This window comes from Ambystoma mexicanum, chromosome 6q (assembly GCF_040938575.1).
Source record: "Ambystoma mexicanum isolate Mex_15411 chromosome 6q, UKY_AmexF1_1, whole genome shotgun sequence".
In the NCBI taxonomy this organism is placed as follows: Eukaryota; Metazoa; Chordata; class Amphibia; order Caudata; family Ambystomatidae; genus Ambystoma; species Ambystoma mexicanum.
The window spans coordinates 54090364-54102479 of record NC_090937.1 but is presented as its reverse complement, the minus strand read 5'-3'; the positions used below and the strand labels follow the sequence as shown (position 1 = coordinate 54102479).

General features: G+C 43.2%; 1 protein-coding gene across 2 annotated transcripts in view; it reads right to left on the bottom strand.

The window, feature by feature from the left end:
* Positions 1 to 11711, bottom strand: part of MELK (maternal embryonic leucine zipper kinase) — a 711420-nt gene extending 699709 nt beyond the window's left edge. Inside the window, exon 1 of one of the 2 annotated variants that reach the window (XM_069630471.1) lies at positions 11641 to 11711. In XM_069630471.1, the coding sequence (XP_069486572.1) occupies positions 11641 to 11696 (56 nt within the window). In that variant the 5' untranslated portion in view covers positions 11697 to 11711. Of the gene's footprint in view, positions 1 to 11535 lie in introns of both variants that reach the window. The other variant, XM_069630473.1, reaches the window with a different exon arrangement.
* Between the last annotated feature and the right edge of the window lie 405 nt (positions 11712 to 12116).

The following is a 12116-nucleotide window of genomic DNA, read 5'->3' as shown; positions in this document are numbered from 1 at the left end:
TACTCAAGGTGGAGTCTCCTCAAGGGCTCATCACCATGATCTTGAGGTGTGGGAGACGGGTCTCACTGACCTAAATGGAATTGCAGAATGCATAGTTACATGTTTCCCACCCTTACTGAGCAGTGGAGATTCATGGGGTCTTGGAGGGTGCCCAATATCAATTATGGGTCGTACCTTTTGTGCTCTGCTATTCAACAAGGTTTTCTCCAACAACTTTGAATCCTTGGTGGGAATCCTCCATAGCCCAAAGACTGATTCCATCCCTGCTCCATCAATGTCCGAGGCACTAAAATTCAGACAAAGTACAGACCCTGCTGGAGAGGTTTCGTCAAGTATTGAACCATAATCAGTCATCCCTGATAGTCAGCCAGGTCCCTACTTGCCTGGATTCTCCTCTTACAGAAGACCCCCATATACCAATTATGCGAATGACACTACCCAGATCCCCTAAACACTGTTTACTGGACCATCCAGGCCTAGATGGCCACACACTTCTGCCTTAACGATAAAAAGACGTATATCCTCCTCGTAGGACCGCCAACGGTGGTTAAGAAGCTGAACACCCAATATACATCCTTGAAGATTGACGGCATCATCCCAGTCTGCCCGGCAGTAAAGACGCTGGGAGTATATCTGGATCCCACACACTCCCGTCAAATCAACTCTGTTGCTTCTGCCATGGCCTACACAACTAAATTGATCAACAGACCAAGACTATTTATATCCCCTGACAGGGCAGTTATTGGCTGTAGGCTCGATTATCGTAATGCCCTATTCGTAGGCACTTCAGCACGCGATTTCCACAAGATGCAGGTTATTCATAACAAGGTGCTCTGAGCAGCACTCAACATCTAGAAAAGAGAACATCACCACGGCAGGAAGAATGTGCACCAGCTCCCAATTCGTGAACAGATCTTATTTTTCAATCATGTACAGATGCCTCTCTAACTCTGCCCCCAGTACCTCACAAAGAAAATCGCACAAGTACACCATAAGACCCACCAGATCGGCCTACGCACACAGTCTTGTCCAGCCGAAATTTAAAAAGAGCCAAAGCCAGTGGTGCAAGCTTACATACGATGGCAGCCAAACATTGGAACTTACTAACACCCTCCTTATGAGGAGAACAATCCTACTGGGCCTTCTGAAAAGCCTTAAAAACTTCTTTGTCTAACTGATGCAATATTCTGTTAGAGGGAAACCCAGGGACACAGGCGGTAATCTGGTCTATACCATTTGAATGTATTGCAGCCTCTTATCGATTTACAAAATCACGGTCAACTGTCCAGATTCTGCCTATATGTAAAAAAAAGGCTCATGGTAAGATCTGAAAACTATACACCCATTACCTTACTTGATGCCGAGAGCAAGGTCTACGCTGCATTGCTGTTGGAGCATCTAGAGGAGTGGCAATTCAGAAAAGGTTGGAACCAGAAATGGCAGACCAGCTTTAGTAAACACCTAGGAACCTCTTTAAATGAATTTATCTTGAAGAGTATAATGAGTCAAGGCTGGTTCCAAAAGTAGGATTCCATTTTTCCTGCAACTATTGACCCGTCAGTGGCATTTGATGAGGTCGATTACCGACTACTATGGGCAAATATAAGAAAATGGGAAATCCTTGAAGGACTCGGAGCTCATCATTGGGCTATATGCGGAGTCCAATGTGCAAATCAGGTTAGATCAGAATGGAACCCTCGCCCATACATTCACAACCTTTAGAGAGTCAGGAAGGGTTGCAATTTGGCACCCACAAGATTTAATGGCTATATGTCTTTTATCCCCAGTCACGTTTGCCACACCAGAAATGTGCAATCTGAAGCCTGTGTGGATGGCACACACAGACGACCTTCGCATACTGGATTGTACGCAGCTTGGATTACAACACCCGATTACTGCCGATTCCGATTTTGCAACTTCTCATTGCTTGAAAGTAAATCCTGATAAAACTAAAATTTTGCACTGTACCGCTAGGAAGAAAATCTACAAATGCCGTTGCCATAATGGTTCTAATGTGATTGAGCAGGTCTTATCTAGGATTTCCAATGACTATAAAGCCATTGGAAGGAAAGATTAAAAGCTTGTGCAGTTGCACTTCGAACCAGCGGTGTAGGGTGGACACAAAGTATGTACAATTCTCAATGGTGCCCATAGTGGGGTTTTTGAGGGGAAGATAACATTTTTGGGACTATGGTATTAAGATCCTGGGGTCTTGGGCGTTAGACCTCTTATCAGTTTTAGAAGGATTGATATGGAGAAAAGCTGCATGCCTTTGGAAGCCATGAGATATGAGCTTCGGCCTATATTCATTAAAGGTTAAAGCCTGCTGGACATTCTTATCTTATTGTAACATTTTAGCGCCAAAAAAGGAATCTTTATTTTCGGATCTACAAGCCATTATGAAGGGGGACAGATATGTAAATTAGTTTTCCGATTTTGCAATACATCCCGTTTTCTGCGATTTAGGTGGAATTTGATATGGACATGGGAAGTCTTGGTTCGATGTGTCATGATGCGGGCAGAGCACGCACTGCTGATTTTTTTAAGGAGGGGAAAACAACGTGAGAGCTTAAAACATCTTGTGGAGCCGTTCAGGGTAAAAGATCAATTTTAAAGAGGTTTAATTTATTTAATCTGGGAAATGAGGAGATTGTCTGGCACTGTTGTCTGGCTGGACAACTTAAACAGTACTGGCCATTGTTGGGTTTTATAAATTGTTTGCAATTGGAGCCACCCAACCAGTCTATGCACCAAGGAATTGTATTTCACCTTTTTGAAGTTGTATCACTTTAGAAACTGTACTTGCACATTAAAAAATCTACAGCACAATTTCCAATATGCAGTAGATTTTTTTTAATGTGCTTGGTTAATTCTCAAGTTTTGTTGTAATAGATGAAATTTTGATAGCGTGTTGCTATTATTTGTAATGTCTTTTTTTCATAGGTTAATTTTACAGGTCATTGTACAACCACATACCAAATACAACATTTAAAAAAAAAAAAAAACAATTTAATAACTGATCGAACTGAAGGTGCGGGACCTTCCTCCCAAACCTGAACGGACGTCAAGTCTGCGCAAGAATTGCTCTGTAACAGCACCTTGATTCCCAGGTTTTCACACGCTCTGTAAGTGATAAAATAAATACTGAAGTTCATTGGGATCCCTTAGACACTGCCAAAATGACACTGTCCTCACAGGTGGAAACTCACTGCAGACTCTAGACTCTCCAGATTTGCCCCCAGCACACCAATGGCTCAAGGTGCAAGGATACCAATCAGCCCCAGTAGCACTAGTCCAATGGGCCATACATCACCTCGAGCCGATCTTGAATTAATTCCTCTCGCTGTGACCCCTCCTTGTGGGACTATCGTCACTAAGCTCGTGTGTGCCTCATGGACAAGGGACACATTGTGATGGCCAAAAGATGCCCATCTTCTCAGGTGGTCAACTCTAAACACCCACATCATAACAGGTGAGGGTCAGCTAGAGCACTAGAATAAATCTGTTATCCGACCAGGGAAAAATATCACCCAGAGATGAGAGCAGATACTCTACTGCAGCGCAATCTCTGGTATCCTTAAAGCACTCCTAGTCTTGGCTTCGAAAGTGGTTGGGAAGGACGCAGCAACATGCACCGAGAACTTGGTGGACAAGAAATACACAAATAGACAGAGGGGTACAAAGCACCAATTGGTTACTAACATGCATGTGTGCTTGGCAAAAACAAAACTAGCATCCCTTCTAGGTAATAACTGAAGCCAGATTTCCCTACTTGTCAGTTGAAAATTCATAACGGATTACAGCATACAGAAGGATTTGTGAAATGTTCGCTACTCCATTAGTGGACCTTTTTGCCTCGATCCGGAACACAGATCTCTCTCCCACCCCCGCAGGTTTCCAAATTGAAGGCCGCTGAAAGCCATTTAGCTTCTGCTTGCAGCATAGAAGAACCTGGTTAGTTGACACCAACCGCTACTTTGGGCTCGCAAGGATTACTGATGCAGAACACACCCATGTGATTTTTTGGGAAATCTATACATACATTTTAGGACACATTTATACAACATTTAAAGCATAAGGGGCAATAAAAAATGATGTTTCCATCTTATATGGAATTAAGATTTGCGATACACTGTACTCGTTCCTCGTTCCCCATTGGTAGCTTCAGCTGACTGGTTAATGCTGGTAACCCAGGAGCTGCTTTTAGCTCCTGCTAATCCAGTCTTAATGTCAAGCACCTCGTACCAGTCTCATTCTCAAGAAGCTCTAGCCCCGGGTACAAATGCAATGGCTTTTCCACAGCCCAACCTCTTCCCCCTTCACCTCTACCCAAGGACCTGTTCTGCATCAGGAAGATGGAAGCTTTATTTATCCAGGTGGCAAAAGGTTTGCCTAGGAAATCATGGCTGCCCCTTCAAATACAACCAATTTCACTCCCTCCAAGTCCAAACCTACAAAGACAGAAATACCTACCGGCCCAGACCATGGGATATCTGTAACTGACTGCCTGGCTAATGAGAGCCTAGAAATAAAGGTCCTTAGTTTACACATTGCCATACAGGGTTGCCACCAGGAATCCAGACTTGCATCCTAAGCTAAACACTTGAGATCCTTTTCCAACTGGCGTCTCAGAACACACCTCGATCCCCGCTTCTACAATCCAGTCAGAACATCGAGTTCCCAAAAAACTTGTCAAGGTCTCTGCATCATGTCTCCTTAGAGGCTTCGATGCACTCCATGGTTCAATCCCCCTTCCCAAGCCGGGACCTCCCATTAGTACTCAAGCCAATGTCTGCTCCCCATTTGAGCTCCTTCAGAGACTGTCCCAGGGGCCATCCACCCAAAAACAAGTCAATGGGCTGTGTTCGTGCTGGTAAAGTTTCTCCTCTGTTATGCACTCAACCCATGGCAACAAATATAAATGTGCACAAACACACTTTGTTTGGCACACTGCTGCCACCCAGAGGCCAGCCATACAGTGAAACTTGTATTTGACATTTACTGCAAACAAGGTAAACATTAAATACATGTGGCAAACATCCCTTGCAAATGGTACTCGCTGCTTCATAAAATCTACTCTATGTGAGTGGGCAAAACGACTTTGCAAGCCTTTGCACGAGTGTCTGTAAAATGTAAAAAGTTAGATGCATGAATGGGCATAAACAAATATGCTAAAAATGCTCTCAAAACAGTTAGCCAGCTCTGTCCCAGTGCTAAGATATAATGCAATCATAAATCACGGAGCAAAGGAGCTCTGGAGGCCAACTACAGTGTATCATAGTGCAATATGTAGATGTACAAACTGAATAAGACTATTGATCACTACTTTGTATAAACATTAGTTAGCTTTATTTATTCATTATGCAAGAGGAATGAAAGTAAAATACTATGTAGAGTAGAGGGCGTAGAAGGCAGGGAATTGGCCAAACTAGGTGGAATATTGTAGGTTGCGCCCATCTCACTTTGTGTAGCTTGTATAAAGCAACAGGGTGATGAGATAGAATGTCAAGGAGTATGGGATCAGCAGGTCACAAAACTACGTTTGCCATCAAAAGCATTTGGCCATGTACATTTTCAAAAAGTGTTCTCCGGTCAATATGATGTATCCTCCCCAACAAAATTAAATAAATATACTTGACAGATTTAGATACACTAACCTAAAAGGTCTAAAGCATCGAGACAATACAGTGCTTTACTGTAATTATGCATTATGTAACTTTTAGGAATGGAATGACTGTCTTAAAAAAATAATGGTTTTTGCCAGCCATGATATAGTTAGTTAAATAAAAGCATGGTGCCAACTACTTCAGGTTTGCAATTATTTGAAGAAAAAAAAAAAAAAATTATATCTTGCCTAGCACTCCCACACAGACCTTTGGCACTTAGAGTGGAGGAGATCATTACTGCTGCACTCTCTCCATTAGCCTCTTTGAACTTGCAGTGAAAAGAGGACGGAGAAAGCCGCGAGGGATTTAATTAGCAGATTGCTTTGTAACACTGCTTATTTTATGCCTTGTTAGAGATCGATCAGGAGGGATTGGATCCAACACAGGCAACAAAGAAGGAAGAGTAGGAGAAGGGTCAGGAAAGCAAAACATAACCAATTGCCCAAGTGGCATCAGGACCTTAGACATCAGCATATTAAAACAATTTCCTGCAGTCACGTTTGCCTTATTTAAGAGCAAATGTTGCAAGATGCTTCCTTGAGGTTTGGTGAAGTGGCATGGCTGAATTACAATTATGGCTTCAGTGTGAAAACTCTGGGGGTTTACCCAACTACCAGTTGGGATAATAAGGAAGACTTCCATGTACATGTGTGAGGTAGTCTCACCCAGAGAAGGCTGATAAACCGTTCAATATAGTTCAGAGTTACTTGTATGATCACAATCCCTTTCATCACAGAGTACAGGGCGAGTTGGGATGAAGAGGTGTTGGCATCACATCATACAAGACAACCAGTAGGAAGTCAGCCATTTGCTAGGTTTTTGCCCTTGGGGAATGGCTTGCAAGCTCAAACATGCATGCAGCAAGTGCAGGGGAGAGCATGGGTTTTGGCGCAATGTGAAAGCAAGCCCAAAGTTCCCCTTCACACAGCGAAATCCAAGAATTAGGTGATGTGGGAGCCATCATCAGGAAATCCAGGAAGCAAGTGGCATAGCTCACCCCAACCAAATGCAGACATTAAGATCATGGATCCGCAAATAGGACAATCCCAAGGTAGCGCAAATAAATTTAAGGGGATTTCAGTACATTTTAAAATACCTTAGAATGGCCCATGGGTAACAGGAATTGAAAAGAAGCAACGGAAATACCAGAGGTAGCTGAAGCATGATAGCAGCGGAAGTGGATTTGAGGAAAGTAGGAGACCCATTTGGCAGGGGAGAGGTGGGGGTTGGTACTTTTCTCATTTAGTCTTAATACCCAAGAAGGAACATGGCCAGTTCAAATACATCACCCATCCTTCGTGAAGGAAATTTGCTCGGTATCTTGCACATAATTTGAGGATGCGGTGGGGTTGGTGAAAAGTTTGAGGAAAGGGGTGCTCATAGCCAAGGCAGACAGAGTCCACTTTTATGGTGCAGACAATGCACTCCAACAGCCATCTGTTGGGGTTTCAATTCTAGGATGGGTTTATTATGTTAAAAACATAAATAATGGGTTGCAGAATTCACACGTTTATTTTTAAACAAACACTTTCATAAAACGGGTGTTGAGGCAGAAAATGCAGGGTTTCATGGCCGTTTACTATTTGGACGATTTCCTTTATATTATTAGGCGGGCACAGGGGATTTTGTCCAAAGGGCAGAGGCATACTTCTGACCAAGTGAAAGACATTGGGGCCACAGTCTACAATTGCCTTGGTGGGTGTTAAAATGGATTTCTAAACGCTGGACTGGTGGAAAGAGTTTAGCAGGCCACCCTAGTTATAGTGTACAGGGGAAACTCTGGGAGTTTAGCCAAAGCAATAAAAATGTAAGCGTGGAGAGTGGTCAAGGCCAAGTTTTAGGAGAGGTGAGTGTGGCCAGGGGTGCACACAGTGAAATACACAATGATTACCCTCAAGTACATAAATACTCCATTATAAGCGCAGCAACACAATATGAAAGATGTATCAAGCAGATTATATCACACAACACTCCAAATATAAAACATTTATAGTCAGTTAATATAATGCATACAAATTTGTTTCTTATAAAGCACAACACGCCCATAGGCCTCAGCGTGCACAATAAACCGGGCGATAGAAACGGCAGATTAAATAATGCAACATTATAAGGCAAGAACAGATAGACCGAGTCAAACCCCAGTTCAAACCCCAGTTCAGGACATGAGTAAACCCTATCCACGATCTACAGTTAGTTTTAGTTCAGAAATGTACATTAAAAAAAATTGCAGTTAACTAAAACCACAACCAATAATTATGCAGTCCCTATTAGCTCGAGTACACCATCCATTGATCTTCATCCTCCACAGATCCTCAAGTCGGAGCTTCCAGCAATCCCCAGTCCAATTCTTTGTTGCAGCCAGGCCAGTACCTTCTTTCTGAAGGCGTCCCTTTCTTCAGACTTTGCTGCAATATATGGCAGATGTAATTTACTCAGACGCAAGACCTTAAATGGAGTTCATTTAGGTTTCGCAGAAGTCCGGAAGTCAGCCCGGAAAGTAATTGGTCCCAGTTCAACATCAGATATTCAACATCAGATATTTGGGGACCAAACATGAGCTAGCGTAACGGTCACTTCAGATGAAGGTGAAACCATAATGTTAGGGTGGGATTTAATCAAATTTTCGGGTTTCAACAACTCCTGCATATTAGCAGAGTTCTGCCCAGTCTGACAAGCTTTCTCCTCAGACCTTTCACCCCAATACCTAAAATAAGTAGCTACACAAAAGTGTATCAACAGTCCACAGGAATACAAGCCCCAACTTTAAAATTCAAACCCTAAGTTAAGTGCGGCCTTGAGCCCGAGAGTTCATCAAGAACCTTTAAAAGTTGGGGAAAAGATGGGAAGTATTCCTGTTGGGGGTGAAGATTGTTACAGAAGACTTTCAAAGAGATTCACAGTGGAGTAAAAGACTCGTAGCTTCTAGAGTAGCTCTCAACAGATATTTAAAAAGCAATGGAATGGAATAATAAATCAAAAAGTTCTTCACAAACTTCATAATGGAGGAGATCGAATAAAGGCGCTGAATGTAGGTTGCCCCACTATTGGTCCCAGTAGCAGATTCACAGGAGACAGGAGTGCAATTGATGTTCCGGTCGGGTCCAGGACTGGAGTGCAACCCTTTCCTTGGAGAAATGCAACAGGCACCAATTCAGAGCTCTTCAGGGAACTCTACCAGACGGGTGATGGCCGGTTCCAGCCACAGCAACCGCACATAAGCAACATCAGGAGTCTCGGTAGTTGCAAACAGAGGAAGCATTCCAGAACAGGGCCTGTGTCGATGCTGGGACGCTGAAGCTTGAAATGAAGGTGACTTGAAGTATTATCTGGAGACCCCCAAAATTGCAGGCCAAAATATGGAACAGAGACCCTTCTAGCAAAGTAGCCCAAAACGGAGCTTGGCAGTCCATCGGGTTGTCCAGGTGCGCTTCCGAAGGCTACAGGACTGTGAAAAGGCGCGGGGCACCCTTGAAAGACCCCCTGAGCAGCCCCCTTTCTGATTTGGCAGCCCACCCCAATAAATGGAGCAACCCCTAATTTGGCAACCCACCCTCCTCCATCTTGATGGGGCAAGGGGTGCAACATTTTCTTTCCTTACACCGGGTGCTGCCAGAGCCAAGGCCAGCCCTAGTGGCAGTGCGTGATCTACTAGTCCCAACATATCCATGGAGCTTTGCAAGTAAAAACAGAGTTAGGGCAGAGGAAGAATAGTCGAGGGCGACAGGCTCCTTCCTATGTGTACCTTTCCCATTCCTTCTATGGAGTATTTTTATATTCTATTGTTTTGGGGGGGCACTTGCCTATTTAAAGGGAGTAAATGTGGCAGATACACCCCCACCCTTATCTGTAGGTCTTCGAGTCCAGTCCCAAGAAACCAATTTGATGTTAATGCAATCCAAAAAACACTCAATGCAGTGTTTAAAAGCCTGCCCTGTATCGCCTGCCCTGTATCAAATGAACTCAAAGGCCATGTCAGGCCCAAAGTGTGCAGAAATACCTTCTTATCATGGGAAGGCACACTGGTAGACTGAAGACAGCATAAAAAAAATTACATCACTGCTAATGTGCCTAGTGATTACAAATATATGTACTACTGGATTATTGGTGCTGGGTACACAAGTGCTTTGCTAAATGAAACAAATTAGCTCCCAACTGAAAAATGCATGCTCTCTCCTTAGAATGAGAAAGTGACATTGATAGAAGAGGGATGTTGTATTGCTTCAAGGTGAACAAGGAAAGGGTTCAATTTGTGATACATCTGCTGTTGTTCCAATGTTTGATGTACTTTCACACTGTTCGTTTTTGACACGCACGCAGGGAGATATGTCAAGCGCACTGTGTGGGAGAAATTGCTTTACATAAATGAACAATGTAGCTGTGATTTAAATACAACTTCAGAAAAGGATTACCAAGATTGTGATTTTGTAATGTTCCATGCTATCGTTTAATTTTGGCATTCAGCGTTTTTTGTGGGACAGAAGAGTCAAATGGCTTATTTGGCTTGTGTTCCATGTACACGACACCCAAAAGTGAAGTCCCAAAGAGTGAGTTTTGTATTGAAGCTTTGTTTGATGCCACAGAGAAGGTAGCATGTGTAATCATTTGGTGCAAATATTCATTGGACATATTTAATATACATTCTTTCTGTCCCCCGGCCTGGTCCTTGGTGGCACAGGGGACGGATCTACGTGGCTCTATATCAGTCAAACAGGGCTTAACTGATTCTAACTATATAATTGGGAGGCAAGAGGGAGAGAAATGAACTCTGCGTGTTAAAAGGTAGTCTAAAAATATTGTTACAACGTACAAATACAAAACGCATATTTGCAATGCAGGGTATCAGCCAACAGGTCCATGGAATCAAATACAATAGTAACATGACAAATGCACAGGAGGTAAGATTTGAACAGAGGACCTCATCACGAGTTGGGCAGTAACGCCGGCACTAATAGCGCTGGCATTATTAGCCGTACCACCAAACCCACCATCACTATTAGCGCCGGATCACAGGTATTGCCCATTCGGGAATTCCCCATTATACTCAATGGGGAAATGTTGCACTTTTACCACCAGGGGATTTCCCACCAGCGGTAAACGAGCCAAAATCACCACATTTTCATTAGATTTGTCCCCAGCTCTGAGCTGGGAGGAAAATCAGCCGAAGCCATGATTTGGTGGACCCTTAAATGTGGCAGTAACAGCGCTACCACCGCATTTAAGGGCTACCACCAAACTCGTGATGAGGCTCAGTGTCTTTACTCACAAGGAGTAACAATATGTTACTAAGATCAAAGAAAGACATCCGATTCTCAAAACAAAGGAAACATGGAAAAAGAGATTCGGCTAAGGTAGACAACATACGCGTGGTTTACAATGATCTTAATTTCCCCCATTCTGTGGGAGTGCATATCATCCAGTCACGATTTTGTCGGCATGCTGGGGCTTTTAGTTCGGATTGTTCCCATGTTAAACTCTGCACAAGACCCAGAATCAAAAGAGAAAACAAAATGCAGAATTTGACATTCTATTCACGATTGGAAGATAAAAACTGGGGAAACGCATGGTTTAAATTTGCAAACGTGAAATTAAAAATACAAACAAAAAAAGACAAAATTGTACTTTTGCGGTGTACAGATCTAAGCTGCCACTGAACGAGCACAGCAAGCACGTAAATGGAAAATACGGTGTTATCACCGATCGCGCTTTCTGATATCGACACTGACACAGTGACACTTCTGACATCAAAAGGGCTGCAGCCACTTGTGCCGGTACTTTTCTCACATAGAACATTGGGAATTTCAATTCCAGCCACGCATCATTCCCAGTGTCTGCATACACAAATTGGCACAAATGTAGCAATATCGCTCACCTGCTCCAAAGCACCGAGCTGTCTTCGCTTAGCCGCAAGCAGGTAACTTAAAGAGGTTAACAATAGCTCTCTTTCTCCCCTTCAGAAAATATGGAGCAAACTCACCGATTTTCAAATTTCATTGCAAACCAAACCAGCTTCCGGTTGGATAGTTCTTCCATCCAATCAAATCAAACAAGACGTAGAAGCTCATGAGTGTGCACTCGAATGTGTTCAGCTACGTTCCGCCGCCATGTTGGAGGGGGCTCAGTTTTGGAACGAATAACTGTGAACAATGCATCTACGTGCGCTCGCTTGCAAAGACATTCTAGTAGGGTGACTAGATTTTACGGTGATTATCTAAAATCTATCTAATAGGCATAGACGAGGGGAGGGGTATCCGAAGCTGATCAAAGAAAATGTATTTAATGAGTCTATGTCGGAACTCTATTCTCACCCGTGCGGTTTCTCAGTTCCACGAGTGACACCTCGACCACTACTGATTTTTGTTTCTAATTGGATGCTGAAACTTGTAGTTTGCTTTTTCACTTTGTAAGGATGGGCCTACAATTCCCATCATGCATCCAGTGGAGAAAAAACAG